Here is a 15,884-nt window from a genome sequence, read left to right as displayed (position 1 = left end):
TGATCAAGCGAGAGGAGAAAGGCGAAATCATACTCGAGAGGGCTGGCGTGTCCTTCCTTCTTATGATACCCAACTAACGTGCGGCGACCGCCCTACCGCAACATAAAACTAATGCGTGGACCATCGCCCATAGTCGCTGCTAGGTATAAGCGCGATTCTCTTGCGCAATCCAAATAGCATTATGGTAGATGCTTTAGGGCGAGCTAAGTGGTAGGTAGCCCACGCGTTTACGCCCACGTCTCTACCCATACGCCAGTCCAAAGAAGGAACTACAGCTGCTTGAAGATGGTTTAGAAGCCGTAGAGAATGACTTTAACGCAAAAAGTTACATGGGTTTCGGCTAGTCACAGGAACGACACGACGACAATCACATAAACAACGACGACGTTGAGGGTGTCGCCAAGAAAGGCGGTCGGATTGGATAAAACGCCAGCCAGGGCTTATTTAGAAATGGTAGAACTTAAGTCGAAGGTAGATAGTAATAGGCGTCCACTTTTAGTACTTTGCCTGAGGTCGTATGTGTGGTGGTAATCATAAGCTCTAAGTCAACCGAGGAGCGTATTAATTTCAGGGTATTAGGCAAACAGACGATAAGATTATATTCTTTATATCCCGAGCTTCCGCGGATAGCTGAATATTTCTGGATGAATTCCGCATGGGAAAGTTTCGATTATTAACATAGATGTCAGGGCTTAGGGTGGTGTTGGCTTTAATAAGTTTATCTATTTATCGTCTGCTATACTCACATCTTTACCTCCCTACCTTTAGCTAGAGAAAAAGTGTGAAGAGAGCTGTTGAAATGCTATTAAAAACCCCCTCCCTTGCACTCTACTTTCACACAAAACAAGAGACCATAGACGACCAAGTATCCATTTTTCAGACCTTTTGCGTCCATAACTTTAATCGTGGTAGAAAGCCAACACAAGCAGTTGAGAGACTCGTTCCGAGGCTTCCAAAAACGAGCGTTGTGAGGTAAAACACATGGTCTCCCTCTTGATCCTTGAGGATCTATCCGCATCCTCCTCGCAACTGCCAATATGGCAAGCGACAACTGCACTGATCAAAATCGTCCCTCGTCCTCGCAACTGCGGGACATGAACTCCTACTTTTCCCCGTTCAAATTCCCATACCAATAACGCCATGCACTCCTGCCAATGTCCGATCGCTTGTCCATGCTAGGTCCAAAAAGGAAAAGGAGGAGAAAAAGAAAAGAAAGGCTGCAAGAATGCAAGGTCATGCAAACAGGCCGTCACAGCTCAGTTTTAGATCTCGACGTCGATGCCGAGGTCCATGGATCCGATGAGCTCGTCGTCCATGGCCTTCTTGGTGAAGGTAGGAATGCCCTTGCGCTCGAGCTTAGGCTTCTTCGGCTGCTCCGAAGGCGTTCCGGTGCGACTGATGTCGCTGGGGTTGCCGAACAATGCGTCTTCTTCGGCAGCCTTCCTCTTCGCCTCTTCCTCTGCCCGGCGCAAACGAGCCTTTTCCTTGGCGGCGGCCTTTGCGGTACGTTCGGCGATGAGAGCTTGGCGGACCTGATTGGCATTGTTGACGCGGATGCTCTTGTTGAGCGTCTGGAGCTTCTGGTGGCGATCGGACGGGGTGCCGAAGGCGGCCTTTGCCTTCTCCGGGGCGTACTTGTTCTGGCGTTTGAGCTTCTCGGCAATTTCCTCTTCACTCCAGCGTCTATCCAGCAGCTCGTGGATCCTTTGAAGGTTCCTGTTAAGTTTGCTTTGAGTTGGGATCCTGACTCCTTCGCTTTCACACACACTCTTCCACCTGGTAAACTCAGACTGCAGCATCGTCAGTAGTCTGACAAGCAATGAGCCGGTGAATTGTCTTACCTCAGTGAACTTCGAGTCAGAACACATGACGAAAGGCCATTCCTTTTCAGCCTTGCCGTGTGCCACGAGCACATACAAGTCGGTCTTCACAGGCTTGTTGTTAGAGCCTTGCATCGAATACGGCGATCCCTCCGTGAAGCCCTTGATTTGGCACATTCGGTAAACGCCTTGGCCGGTATTCTTGTCCACGCCGATGCTGACGCGAGCGAAACAGCCAATGAGATGGTCCTCAAAGCCTGGATAGAAGCAGACCTTGGCAAAGTTGCTGCGCCCGACTCTCACACGCTCCAAGTCCTTGAGCTCAGCAGGTGGCTCCTCCTTGGGCGACGACTTCCTGCGCGCATCCCACTCGACATCACTCTCGCCCTCTGCATCGGCGTCGGACTGCATTCTGTCGCTTTGAACAGACGGAGAGCGGCGGCCATGGTTCCGGCGGTTACGCTGATCGTTCCTCCGCGCTCTCTCGGCCTTGTAGTTCTCCAACGACTCGTTCACGGCCTTGGTTTTCGGCCTGCTGTTCTTCCGCTCGTCATCATCCAGGTCGGCGGCTCCTGCCTTGCGCTTCTTCTCTTCCTTGGCCTGGCGGACTTGCATCAGGCGCTTAAGGTTGAGATCCTGGCCCCGACGTTCAATCTCTTGAGCACGCTCGGCCAGGATGGACTCGCGCTCGATTTCCGACAAGCCCATGATGCGATTCTTGTCCTCCCATGAAGTGAACTTGCCCTCGACTGGGTACGGGTTGCTATCCTCGTTCAAACCGTCAACGGCGGCATCGGAATCAGACTCTTCCATGGCGCCAGAGCCCAGAGAATCGGGGGAGCCGGGAGCAGAGGAACTGTGCCGAGTCAACGAGAAGTCCAAGAGGCGCATGAGGGCCGTGAGGGCAAACGAGGGGACACGACTTACGCTTCACCTTCTTCCTCAGAGTCATCCTTCCTACGGCGACCGCCAGCCTTGCGCGATTTCACCTTGCGACGCGGAGGCGACGCCTCGGGCGAGCTCTGACGGTCGGAGGGTTGAGGTGAAGACCGTGGAGTCGGCGAGCGGCTGGTACGCGGGCTCTGCCTCGTGTCATCCATCTCCTGATCGCTGCCCACCTCATCGCCAGCGAGGGCGAGCAGCTCAGCATCGAGATCAAGGCCGTCGTCAGACATGTTGGTGATGAGTCGACTCGAGGGGGGTTTTCCGCGATGACAATGATGGATCAGCCGCGATTCGGCGATGAAAGGCGCGTCAGAAGATGGCGGCGTGAAGCGAGCTTCTTTCACGGCTCAGGAGTCGCTGGGACGGGCGGCGTGGAGCTGGCGCGGGCGCGACGACGGGAGAAGAGGCAATTCGAGGAGCGGTGGTGAAAGACGAGGCCGACTGCGAGATGGATGTGGCAATGGAGGATGGGGTCGTCTCGGATGACGTTCGGTGAGAGGGAGAGGAAGGTCGGTCGCAGGAGGGCGAAGATGGAGAGTCGTGGTCGCGGTGCACCGCCAAACTTGGGCCTGCCACTTCGACCGCAGGCCCCCGGCAGATTTTCGGGCCTATGTGCCCTATCCCTGCAGCGCAGCAGCGCAGCCGCCAGTGCGCCGCGGCCGCGGTCGATCGGCGGCGCGATGTCGGCGGCGCGCGTGCGCCCAGAGCATTTCGCTCTCGATGTCATCAATGATGCGCCTCACGCCTCCGCGCCGCCGCATTCACCTTCTTTCCTTCTCCGTCTCCTCGTCTTTCCCGTCGCAGTGTACCATAATTCCGTGATGCCGGTTTCATTTTCTCCCCGCGTTACTGGGGCCACCCGCACGTTGCGCCCCCAATTTCTTTCTGCGTCCAGATCCGTCGCGCCGGCTGTCGTACGATTCAGAAGATGCGCCTCGTCTGCTGCCACCGCCCAAACGCCAACTGACAATGAGGCTCTCCTGTCGACCTCGCGCAGCACTGGTGAGCCGCGCACTGCATTGAGTCGCGAGCAAAAGGCGTACCTTGATAGCGCTGTTCGTCATCCCGCGATGCTGTTTCAGCACATCCTGGCTTAGCTGACTGCTGCTATAGCTGCGCGTCAACCAGGCAGGCGAGCTGGCTGCCGTTCTCATATACCTCTCGCAAACCCCGCCTATCACCAAGGCCCACCCAAAGCTCCGCCCGCTGATGAAACACATGCTCGAGCAGGAGGAGGGTCACTTCCACAAGTTCAACCACCTCATTGCCAAGCATCGTATAAGGCCAACCGCCATGTATCCGGTATGGAAGGCCGCAGCAACAGTGCTGGGATGGGGGACCGGTGTTATGGGCCGTGAAGCTGCCATGGCCTGTACCGAGGCAGTGGAGACGGAAATTGGCTCGCATTACAACGAGCAAGTCGCCAAGCTGCTTGAATGGGAGAAACAGTTAAGCGCGAAAGGCGAACAGCTGAGTCCAGATTTGCAGGTGCTTCTGCAGGATTTGCGCCGTATTCGTGATGAGGAGTTGGAGCATCTGGACCACGCCGTCGAGAATGACGCAAAGGAAGCCCGGCCATACGAGCTTCTCACCAACGTTATCCGTGGGGGATGCAGGGCTGCTATCTGGGTGTCAGAGCGTGTCTGATGCCTTGATATTTGGCATGAAAAGACAACCGTCAAAGTGTATATGCATGGTCTGTATTATAAGCGCAGAGGTTTTGGTATATAGAGAGTTCAGCTAGATCCCACTCCTCCCCACCTGTAGTAATAAAATTCAAGCAATGTAGTGTGGTTGCCGTTCTTCGTATTGTTCAGTTAACCCAGGCAGTAAGCCCTATAGTCGGCCTTGGCGCTGCCCGGAGATGGTGTTCTTATTGTGTCGACCTCATTTCACCTCACTTGACTCCAAACATCCTATTGTCGTGTTTCAGATCAACTCCTGGCTGTGAAGGCAACCATGGAACAATAGCAATTGGACTCGTTACAGCGCTCTTAAACACTTCTGCTCCCCCCCTAGACCATGCCCTTTCTTCGAACTCCAGACCAACCTAACCCAGCATCTTGACACACACTCAGCTCTTCAAGACACCAAAAACTCCCACTCCCAACAACCAACAACGAGAACCATGTCTTCCACCACCCCCAACCAGTCCGTCCTCGACGACGCTCGCATCATTGCCTTGAAGGAGGGCACAACTCTGAAGTGGGCGGAGATCGCCAATCACTTCCCCAACAGGACGAAAGGCAGCGTCCAAGTCAGGTACTGTCGGTACCTCAGGGCTGGTAAGTTATCCCTGGTGTATACCTTCTTCCCGCTCACTGTCTGACCCAATCCTCACTCAACTTCCCGTCACTGCCTTGGTCAAAGGGTAAAACCCATACTGACATATACACAGACACCACCGCCCGCCGCGCCGCCCTCGCCGCCAACGCCGCCGCAGTTCCGGTCCCGCCTTCGGCCAGCGCTGGCGCTGGTCCCGCCAGTTCCGCCCCTGCTGCCCCCACCACCGCCGCCGCCGCCGCCGCCGCTCCCACCACCACCACCACCACCACCACCACGACCAGCGGCCCGGCCCCCGGCGCCTCGTCCTCCGCCTCCTCGGCGCCCGCGTCTGCTCCGGCTGCTGGCAGCCGCAAGCGGACGCGGGCTGCCACCGCTGCCGCCGCCGCCGCCGAACTCGCCGCCGCCGCCGCCAACATCTCCGCCGCCGCCACCGCCATCTCCGCCGCCGCCGCCGCCATGGACTCGGCCGTCCCCGACGACGGCCCCGCGCCCAAACGGGCCAGGACGGCCCGCCGCACGACGACGACTGCGGCGGCGTCCGCCGCGTCCGCCGCCAGCGCTGCGCCCGTCGCGGGCCCGTCCAGCGCGCGCCCCGCCGCCCCGCCCGCCCAGCCCGCCGGTGTGAGAAGGAGGAGGAGGAGGAACGCTCCCGCTCGCCCTGCCGCTCCTGCCGTGCCTGCTCCTGCGCCTGCTCCTGTTGGTGGAAGCGGCCCGTCTGCCCGCGCGCAGCGCGCTGCGCGGCGTGGTTTGCTGAGGGCGGGTGAGGTGGAGGTGGAGGGGACGGGGCTCAGGATCCCGTATGGAGGGGAGTTGCGGGAGACGAGGTGGATCACTAGGGAGCACTTCCCTAGTGTGTACAGCACGGTTGAGAATGGGGGTGTGGGGTGGGGGGATGCGAGGTGGGAGGGGTTCACGGGGAGGTACAGATGAGGGGTGAGGGGATGGGGATGGGGAGGGGATGGGATGGGGATGGGCTGGGGGTTTTCTGGTGTTGGGGGGCTTTTGTCCGAGGAGTGTTTTGCGGATGTTGAGGAGGGGGTTAAAAGTTTTGCTTTTCATTTCTGGAATGCCTGTTTGGGCAGTTGATGGCTACGATTATGGTGTTTTGGTGCCAGGGTGGAGGGTTTCTTCGGCCATTATGCATCAGCGGTCTTGGGAATTGCGAAGTGGGGTTAAGACCTTACGATGATAACGAAAGTACGAATTACGAGAAGATGTTGCAAACCTCCGTGCTTTGCGCGCAGCTAGACTGCTTTTCAATCCATGATGGAAAATGATGGTGATCGAGAGGCCTCTGGCTTCAGGTGATGTTGGTTCTTACCGCATGGGTAAATCCCGGCGACAATGGAAACGCTCGGCCTTAAGCGGGGATTGACGCGACGCGACGCGCTTGCTCGCGTCGCGCGTGCATCAATCTTCACATCCCAACATCGCCGCCTCGGCAGCCAGCACTATACCCCAATGACAACCTATTCTTGATACCCCGATTCTCCCTTTCAAATCCACGACGGAACGTACCTAGATCCCGAAATCCACCAGCATGTCTTCCATGCCTTCCACCCCTGCGCGCTCCGTTCGCGCCTCCACATCCCCGTTCGCCATGCAAACCTCCAAACCTCTAATCGAACTTACGCCGCGGAGTAAAGTCAAAGCTATGCTTGCAGAGGCCGGCATGAGTGATGATTCCGAAGACGAACTCTCCACAAAGCCCTTGAACGGACCTTCAAAGCCCGCCGAACCTGCGGCAAACCCCGCCCCAGCGGCCTCGAAACCTGCTCAGGACGACGCGCCTTCAGACTCCGAAGACGATGATATTGTACCCGCAAAGAGACCAGTTGGAAGGATGGCAGCCCGCATGCTTGCGCAAAATCAGAACGCTCAGACTGAGGATGGTGAAGAGCAGGACGGCAATGCATACCAGAGGGTCAGAAAATTGTTGATGTCAGCCAAGGACAAGCAAAAGGAATCATCAGGCAGGCCAAGCTCTGTAGCGGATACGGAGTCCAGTTCAGGCGAGGATATGCCGTTCAGCAGAGCCGCGCAGGCAAGGAGACCTGTTCGAAAAGCTAGCAAATCGCCGAAGCCTGCAGCATCTGCATCGAGGGAATCTTCGCCCGGGCTTTTCGTGTCGCCATCTAAGCCTTCCCCAGCCAAGTCTGTCGCTTCTTCAAACAACGGCTCAAATTCCGACTCAGATTCATCTGACTTTAAGCCGAAATCCCGCTTGGAGGAACTGGTCGCGCAAAAGAAGGCCGAACGCAAGGCCAAGGAAGCTGCGGAAAAGAAAGAACGCGAAGAAAACCGACGCAGAGCCAAGGCTGCCGCAAGGAAATCAAGCGAAATTGATCGTGAGCTAAATGGCTCCGAAACCGACAGTAACGACGACGAAGGCGTGGCTGAGAAGTTAACCCAGCAAGCTCGGCCGACCCGCAAGGCAGGAAAGAAGGCTAGGGAAGAGATGAACCGTGAAACCCAAAGGATTGCCAGAAACATGCAGTTGGCGCATCAGGCAAAGACCAAGAAAAAGTACACCACGCAGGATCTGTTCAGGAAATTCAACTTTGGTCAGCCAAATGAGTCCACAGAGAACACTGCTGAGCTTGCTTCTTCTGATGTCGATCAGCCTGAGAAGGAGACGCCACCCACAAGCCAGCCCAGCGCGGACGAGGTTGAGAAGGCAAAGGCCCAGAAGCAAGGCATTGATCCAACCGGGCTGTCCGAGGACATGGTTGTTGATATCGGCGAGCAAAACATGACCAACGGTGGGCTTACAGTTTTGCATAAACCGCATCGTCCACCAAAGATTGACAAGGGAAAAGGCCGTGCCATCTCGCCCTCTCGTGAGGATCACGCGCAAATTACTTCGGAGCCAGCAGCGAATCCGGCCGCGCCTGCGCCTGCACCGGAAAAGAAGACTCGCACGTTCCGCGTTGTCCTTCCGGAAAGACCTGTCTCTAACGCCTCTGACTCTGATGACGACCTTGAGATTGTCCGTGACACGCGCTTCGCTGTTTTCGACAGCCTCCCAGCCCGCCAGGCCAAGGAGCCTAAACACCTTCTCACTCTCCGCCACCTTGCTCACCTGACTTCGCCATCCAAGAGCCGACAAACGGATAGGAATTCCATGGGCCCTGATCAATTGCAAGCTGTGCTTCAACGCAGAGCACGTGAGCAAGCAAAGGCGGAAAAGGAGGAGAGGATTGCCGAGCTTCGTGCAAAGGGTATCATGGTTCAAACGGAAGAGGAGCGCGAGAGAGACCAACTCGAGCTGGAGAACCTTCTGGAGAAGGCTAGAAAGCAAGCAGATGAGCTGGCGAAGAAGGAGAAGGTTGAAGCCAAGAAGAATGGCGAAGACGACGGCGATGGCTTGCTTGATAGCGAGGATGATGAAAGCTACGTTGAGGGTGGATCGGATGCTGAGGGAGCGGAAGATGAGGAGCTCGAGCTTTCCGGAAGTGAGGATGAGGAGCAAGACGAACGTGCCGATGGTGACGGCCTCCTCGACGACGAAGCCAACGAAGAGGACGATGATATGGCGGATGAAGAGGGTGTTCCAGCGCAGTTCGACGTGGAAGCGCCCGAAGATGATGTGGAGTCCGAGGAGGAAGCGGCACCTGCGCGGCGTGCTGCTACGGCTAGGAACCGTAAACGTGTTGTCGATGACGAGGATGAGGAATCTGAGGCTAAGACGACAAGCCAACAATTCCAACCTGAGCCCAGCCAGGATGAGACCATGGCTGCGTTTGGCTTCGCGAACAATGCTGCTCCCATGGGCCTTACTCAAATGTTTGCTGGCACAATGGCCGACTCGAATTCCCAGCCAACTAAGCACCAGTCACAGCCCAAGCCTAGCCAGGATGAGGCTATGGCGGCCTTTGGATTTGTTGACAATGCTGCCCCGGTGGGCCTTACCCAGATGTTCGCTGGCACAATGGCCGACATGGATCCTGAGTCAACCAAGCAGCAACCTCAACCTGAGGCAACTCAGGATGAGACTATGGCTGCATTCGGATTCGCCAACAATGCTGCTCCCGTGGGCCTTAGTCAGATGTTTGCCGGTACAATGGCCGACCCGGACTCTCAAGTTGGAATCCCGGAGGATGCGAATACCCAGCAGGAATCTCTCGACTTCCTTCGCAACATCCCAATGTCCACACTGCCTGAGTTTGCAACGGACTTCTCAGGCCCCAGCCAGGACTCCCGCATTCGCGACAGTCAACCTGAGGGATCTCAAGCGGAAAGCGGAAGCAACGACATCAACATCGGCATTTCTCAGTTCCCTTCGCAACCCTATGACTTACCTGATACCCAGATGTCCGACATCCCCGAGCCTACGCAGGACGGTGGCTTCGCTGTTTCACGGACGCCAGGCAGATTCAACAGGACTCCTCAGGCTTCGTCGACCCAGAGGACAGTGGATACTGTCATCCTTTCAGACGGGATCCCCGAGTCCCCCATCGTTCAGCGGAAGAAGGGTCGTCTCCAGCGCCGTCGTGAAATTGTTGCTACATCAATGTCCGATGTCGATGAGGACGCTGAGCCCGAGCCGGACGACGCGGTTTCGGATGCAGCGGCGTCAGACGAGGAGTTCGAGATTTCGGCAGACGCATTCAATGTCATGCGCAAGGGTGCGAAGAAAGCCAAGAAGATCGAGGCTTTTAACAAGAAGAAAAGCGCGGCCAAGGAAATGGTCCACGAGCAGGCCGAAGAGTCTGAGGACGAATACGCAGGTCTGGGTGGTGCCAGTGATGACGAGAGCGGAGGGGAAATGGATGAGGAGCTGAAAGACATGATCGACGAGACAAAGGTCAAGGTGAACGAGAGGGAAATTGCAGCGTTTTATGCGTAAGTCCCCCTACTCTATCAAGATGTGGAGTCGGAAATCCTAACTGGCAAACAGCGACAAGGAGCGTGCCGAAGACGAGAAGCGCATCGATAAGCTGTACAAGGATATCACGAATGGCAATCTGCGACGGAAACGCGGTGGTGACTTTGACTCGCTGGACGATTCGGACGATGAGGCTGCAGAGAGAAGGGCGAAGAAGCAGCGTGAGTTCGCGCGTATGCGAAAGGCGCTTCTCGCGGATGAAAACATTGGAAAGATTGGTAAATTTCATCTTGATTCCATGGTGGAATGTAGCTGACATGATGGTCCACAGCCGAGAATCCAAAGAAGCTTGCCTTCCTCCGCGCCATCGAAGATCACGACGACGACGAGGATTTCGACTTCTTCGACTACAAGGATTCCACCGGCCCCGAAGAATCGCAGTCCCAGCCCATGCCCGACTCGCAAGAGGTGGCGCAGCAGGAGACCACAATGACAGATGCCGACGCTGCTTCCACTACTGCTCAAGCAAACCCGCTCAAGCGCAAAGCACCCGCCGCCGATTCCAACGACGAAAACCGCCCACCAGCCCGCCAGCGCCGAACCGCCGCCGCGCCCGACCGGAAGCCCACCACGCTGGCCGAGATCCGCGAATCCCTCTCCTCCCTCATCGACGAACCGCTCGTCCGCGAAACACAGTTCTCCGCATCCGAAGACGAAGACGAGGAGCACGATGACGAGCACGGCAACGAGCAGCAACAACAACAACAACAACAACAACAACAACAACAACCCAGAGCCACCACCACCATCCGCGCCCCCTTCACCTCGCGCCGCAGCGCAGCCACGACCGTCGTCGACCGCCTCACGCTCTCCCGCTCCGCCAGCGCGGCGTCCACGACGTCGACCACCGAACAACAACAACAACAACAACAAACATCCACCAAGCCCGTCGCCTTCGCCGCCGCCGCCGCCACGGGGCCCAACACCGGCCACGGGTTCCGGGTGCCGTCCCTGCTGCGGCGCGCGACAACGACGAACCTCAGCACCACCACCACCTCTGCATCTTCGTCAACAACAACAACAACAACCAGCAACAAGGGGGCCGCCGGCGCGGCGGAACAGGCGGCGGGCTTGAGGAGAGGCGGCAGCAAGAAGAGCAACATACATTATCAGGCGAGGGAGGCGGATCGGAAGAAGGCGGTCGTGGCGGTGGAGGCGAGGCGGGAGGAGGGACTGAGGAAGAAGGTGGTGAAGGGGAGGGGGAGGAGCGTGTTGGGCGTGCTGGGGGGTGGGGGGTTCGAGTAGGTACTAGGTAGGTGGTTGTACTGTTGTGGGATCGGGTTTTGTTTTGGTGGCGTTTAGTGCGGAGTCGGTTGGCTCGCATCACGCATGGGCGCGCGGTCCTTTTAGGAATGTTATGATTTGAATTGTGTGCGGATTTGTGGCTTTGATCTGATGTGCTGTGCGTGTGTGTGCGTGTGTGCGTGTGTGCAAGCGGCGCAAGTGATTTCAGATGGTATCGATAGTTGGGATATTCCAAGATCTTTGTAATGATCTAGCATACTTTCTTCGTGCATAGTCAGCGATGTTGTCAGATGAATGACTCATCCCAAGCGGGCGTAAAGGGAAATGCTGCTCAGGCATATAGCATGGCTTGCTTACCATGCGATAAAAAGATCTGGAACAATCAGCCAAGTTCCATGAACAAGGTGTGCTCAAAGCACGGAAAGATCAATGAATAACGGCTTCATTCTACTGGACAAACTTCTTGGTTACTGATCATGCAGCAAGTGATGCTCTTGAAGAAAGTTCCTTTCACTATGGATTTGCTGTTAGAAGCAAGGAATGAGTCTCTTGTTCCCAGGGATATCATGAGTCTATGAGCATGATGAACCCCTCGTTGCAGCTACGCTCGAAGCAGAGTCTCGACCTTAATGAACCTGATACCGGGATTCTACAAATCACGGCAGGATAGGAAGTTCAGAATCGGGTTTTAATGGACAGCTCTCCAAATGCTCCCCTCTCCCACACGGATATCCGCTTTCGTACCACGCGCATGGCTTAGTGGCCGATAATGCCCGCGTCTCTGCAAGCTCGAAAACCTGAGTTTTCAATCGTCTCGTGAAGTCTTGATGTAGTGTGTGGTTACTACTCATCCATTCTACTAATTTGCTGTCCTGTCTACAGTCGGGTTGAACATCGTTCGGCTTTCGAGGTGGCTATTCTTGCCTATCTAAGCAATTCCATCGGTTGATATTATGGGAGTCTGTGTGATGAAAATTTCTAGATCTAACACTCCGGTGGGTGGCTCATAATATCTGAAGGACACCTGACCAGTGCTGTGCGAGTAATGCATCACTGACCAGCCCGGCCTACTTAAACCCTTCTTCCGACAATCCAGCTCTTTTCAACACCCAAATTTCACTCGTCAGAGCTACTCTCAAGCCTGTCAAACAACAGCCGCGCCCTTGACCAAGAAGCAGAGTCTCAACCTCAACATGCCAGCGAACTCAGCAGAGGAGACTGCTAGTGCTATCCATACCCTCCGCACCAATTGGGGTCACGATCCGAAGGCATGGTTCCCGGAAGATCTTCAACCGCAGTCATCCAATCCTGAGAGCTGGCCACAAGAGGCTCTGGAGCAGTTGGCTCAGTTGTCGCAACTGTCGGGTGCCATGGGCCACCTTCTGGCTCTTCGCCTCATACAACAGAGTGCCGACTCCCGCGCCAGGAGGGCTAGGCCGACACGACAATTTCCGATTATCAGGGACATCAAAAACGCTCTTGAGGAGTACCGCGCTGCCGCTCTCGAGGAGTTCGGAAATGATCAGGATGAAAACCACGTGGCGGATGGTGCGCAGCCTACCTCTGCTATCACCATTTCTTCGCCTACTGCTAGCACTTCGTCGGACGGTTCTTATATGGAAGCATACAATGAGCTTGTACAGAGTTTTTGGGCTCACGGCAGCTTCGCCGCCACGGCCCAGCATCTCAGTCAAGTCTACTATGACTCCGCCGTCAGGCGGGCCTACGGCAACGGCGGCATCCGCGGTTCTGCCTTTGGCCACCCAGAAGACGGCGTGACCATCATGACGCCAGAGATAGCGGAACGCGGTCCGCAGGCGTACAACAACAGTACTGGCCCGTTTCTGACGACACGCCAAGCCATGAAGAACATCGCCTTCGCCCAGCGGAACGAAGACGCCATCATACTCTTGGAAGAGCACTTCGAGACAAGGCTGGCCGATATCCTCCAGGATCCGCAGCTTCAGGCCGCCGAGATCCTGAAGCTCCCCTTCGACATCCTGGCGACATTGTGGGAGATTGTCAAGGACACCAAAATCAACTCTCTGCCTGCATTCCAGAGGATGCTCCAACTGAAGATCCAGGGCAATGTGCAGCGTGGAAGGCATCCCACGTTGAACACTGCTACCGTCAGGCAGCTCCAAGTCGATGTCATGAGGGCCATGAGGGGTATCAAGGAGCAGCGGGCTGCCGCGAAGCGCGATGGAAAGAAGCTGATGGTGGAGCTCAAGATCCCATCCATCTCTTCTCGGCGCTCGCTTGTGGGTGACCAGCCCGGCGGTGGCGCGCAACCGGCGGGTCCACTCCGTCGAGCTCTCTCTCAAATACCCGCTCAAGCCCTCTCCCACCCAACCCTTGGAACCAACCCGCACGCGCAAGCTCCTCGCCACCCTAGCGCTTCCTTGCCGATCAGATCCACTGATCACAACGAGGACGCCAACACAGGTCCAGCACCCAGCAAAGCCGCAAAGACCCACTCCTCCTCCGCTCCCCTTGGTAAGCCAACCCAACCCGCTGGCCCCACGCGATCGCAGTCTACTAGCCTCGTCCCAGCGGCAGCCACCCGCCACACAAACGTCGTCGCCCGCCCCTCCGCCAACGCGAACAACAACACCACCGCCATCGCCATGTCCAACGCCACGAACAACAACAACAACAACAACACCACCGCGACCTCCACCACCACCACCACCGCCCCCCACGGCTCCCGCCGTCCCCGCCGCACCTCATCCACCTCTTCCCGCCCCACCCAGCGCCGCCGTCTCGGCCCGGCCACCCACGGCGTCCCGGGACAGCCGGGCGGCACCGACGCCAGCTCCGCGCCCCGCACCGACATCCCGCAGCAGACCCTGCCAGGGCCGACGCCGCAACCCCTCTTCCATCCCTCGGGCGCCCCGCCGCAGTCCGCCTTCTACAGGGCGCCGGCGGCCCGCGCCACGTTCACGGCGCAGCAGCAGCCCGATCAGCGTCTCATCACCGGTGGCGGTGGCGGCAGCGGCAGCGGCGGAGTGCGATCGAGGGAGCAGCAGTCGCGGCAGTCGCAGCAGCAGCAGCAGCCGGGCGTGCGTCTCGTCCCGGGCGTGAATGGCGGATGGCAGCTTTCCGTCGGGGCGACGGCGCCGAGTAGACGCCATTCAGAGGAGCAGCTTTCAATCGGTGCGACGGCGCCGCGCCGCCATTCAGAAGAAGAGCAGCGGCGCCGCGACGAGATGGTGGTGCAGATGGAGTCTAGGATCTGGGCGCTGGAGATGGCGAACGTTCAGCAGGAGACGGAGCTGGCGAGGGAGCGGGAGGCGGTGGGTACGCTGACGGGGACGAATGCGGGGTTGGAAAGGACGGTGGGGGAGATGCAGACGAGGATTCGGGAGTTGATTGAGGAGAACTTTAGGCTGGCGAGGGGTGCGGGGCGTGCATCGACGGAGAGGTTGGTGGAGGATTTAGAGGAGGCGATTCGGAAGGAGAGGGAGAGGAATGGCGGGGCGGGTCGTGAGTGAGTGGGTGGTTGGTTGGAGGGATTGGGGCTTTGGGAATGGTTGTGGGGGGTGTTGCAGGTTTGCTGGGGCTTGGGGCTAGAGGGGTCGACGGAAAAAAAGTGTTTACTGATATCTGTGGGATAAAAGCGAAGATCAAAAGGATACTGGGGTAGAGGCTAGGCCGAACAAACAAATAGGATAGCTGAAATGATATGGTTCTTGTTTGCCTGTTTTCCAAGTGTGAAAACTTACGCTATCGTCCTGGTCACCTAGTGCAGCTGCCAGCTATCGCCTATGTTGTCAGCTAATCAGAACTCCTCGGAATACTCTGCATAGTGATGCGTTTACCACTGAACCCACGATGCCGACGAGAGGGCGGTTTCCACCATCCATATAGCAAGGCCCCTTTGGTATCCACACGCCCGAGCGAGAGCCGCCTCTCCATTCTCAACAACAACGATAGTCCGGTACCCGCACGGCGTGACTTCAGATGGGTGAATTATGCAACCACGGGCCCACCAATTCCGCCCTCACGTCGCATCGTAATCGCCATTCTGACAGCCACCCATACGGAAAACCCCAAAAGACCGCTAACCTGAGCCACCATCAAAGCAGCTCGCCAGGTAGCATTCTTCTCTAGATACCACAGCGTGATGCCTATAAGCAGTGCCAGGATAGACCAATCCAAGAGAACCAAAGGCGTCCATAGCAGCAAATATTGCTTCTTCAGCACCACCTCGAGCGCCTCGAATCGGAACATGAGCATGGTGGACAGCATGATGGAGGCGGTCGCGGATATTGCGCAGCTCGTGAGCAGGCCTTCTGCGGCGCAGTTTATGGGACCCAGAGTCGGGTGAAACTCGTCGAAAGTGAGGGCGCCGATGGAGGCGCTGGCTGTGAGCGCCGCTAGGAGGTTTAGTTGTGGCAGAATGTTGAAGAGACGCTTGAAAAGAATGGAGCGTCTGTCGGCGGCCGGGTCGCCAGATACTGATTGAGGTGGAGAGTTGTGCGACGGCGACGGCGGCGAGGGTGGCGTGTTTCGAGCCATTGCAATGGCTTCTTTGGTTCATGTGCGACACGGAGCGAACCGTAATGGGCCACAGACAAACGACTGTAGTATCTAATTATCGCAGAGGATACGGCAGCGTGACTTCCGTGAACGAGGTATAGTGAAATCTCATCTCTCTTTCGTGATGTCCGGAATAAAAAAAAAGTCACTCTGTGCCC

At 57.0% G+C, this 15,884-nt stretch overlaps 6 protein-coding genes across 6 annotated transcripts; 4 read left to right on the top strand and 2 right to left on the bottom strand.

Moving 5' to 3' along the window:
• Positions 1–1,262: 1,262 nt before the first annotated feature.
• Positions 1,263–2,995, bottom strand: BKCO1_36000116 (rna polymerase ii transcription elongation factor; the record flags this gene model as incomplete). The annotated part of the gene is made up of 3 exons (XM_020274870.1): positions 1,263–1,790; positions 1,842–2,676; positions 2,748–2,995. The coding sequence occupies 3 exons, from the start codon at positions 2,993–2,995 to the stop codon at positions 1,263–1,265; spliced, it is 1,611 nt and encodes a 536-aa protein (XP_020129018.1).
• A 591-nt stretch (positions 2,996–3,586) lies between these two features.
• Positions 3,587–4,412, top strand: BKCO1_36000115 (ubiquinone biosynthesis protein coq7; the record flags this gene model as incomplete). The annotated part of the gene is made up of 2 exons (XM_020274869.1): positions 3,587–3,820; positions 3,879–4,412. The coding sequence occupies 2 exons, from the start codon at positions 3,587–3,589 to the stop codon at positions 4,410–4,412; spliced, it is 768 nt and encodes a 255-aa protein (XP_020129015.1).
• Positions 4,413–4,893: 481 nt separating this feature from the next.
• BKCO1_36000114 (myb dna-binding domain-containing protein) lies at positions 4,894–5,981 on the top strand (the record flags this gene model as incomplete). The annotated part of the gene is made up of 2 exons (XM_020274868.1): positions 4,894–5,050; positions 5,164–5,981. The coding sequence occupies 2 exons, from the start codon at positions 4,894–4,896 to the stop codon at positions 5,979–5,981; spliced, it is 975 nt and encodes a 324-aa protein (XP_020129016.1).
• Positions 5,982–6,591: 610 nt separating this feature from the next.
• On the top strand, positions 6,592–11,184 carry BKCO1_36000113 (mrc1-like domain-containing protein; the record flags this gene model as incomplete). Its single annotated transcript, XM_020274867.1, has 3 exons — positions 6,592–9,896; positions 9,952–10,157; positions 10,211–11,184. 3 exons carry the CDS (start codon positions 6,592–6,594, stop codon positions 11,182–11,184), a joined length of 4,485 nt encoding a protein of 1,494 aa, XP_020129021.1.
• A 1,193-nt stretch (positions 11,185–12,377) lies between these two features.
• Positions 12,378–14,678, top strand: BKCO1_36000112 (uncharacterized protein; the record flags this gene model as incomplete). Its single annotated transcript, XM_020274866.1, has 1 exon — positions 12,378–14,678. One exon carries the CDS (start codon positions 12,378–12,380, stop codon positions 14,676–14,678), a length of 2,301 nt encoding a protein of 766 aa, XP_020129022.1.
• Positions 14,679–15,156: 478 nt separating this feature from the next.
• On the bottom strand, positions 15,157–15,705 carry BKCO1_36000111 (uncharacterized protein; the record flags this gene model as incomplete). The annotated part of the gene is made up of 1 exon (XM_020274865.1): positions 15,157–15,705. The coding sequence occupies one exon, from the start codon at positions 15,703–15,705 to the stop codon at positions 15,157–15,159; it is 549 nt and encodes a 182-aa protein (XP_020129019.1).
• Positions 15,706–15,884: the final 179 nt, after the last annotated feature.

Source organism: Diplodia corticola (genome assembly GCF_001883845.1).
Source record: "Diplodia corticola strain CBS 112549 chromosome Unknown scaffold36, whole genome shotgun sequence".
Classification (NCBI taxonomy): domain Eukaryota; kingdom Fungi; phylum Ascomycota; class Dothideomycetes; order Botryosphaeriales; family Botryosphaeriaceae; genus Diplodia; species Diplodia corticola.
Note: the sequence above shows the minus strand (reverse complement) of the source record. Positions and strands in the feature narration are given on the sequence as shown.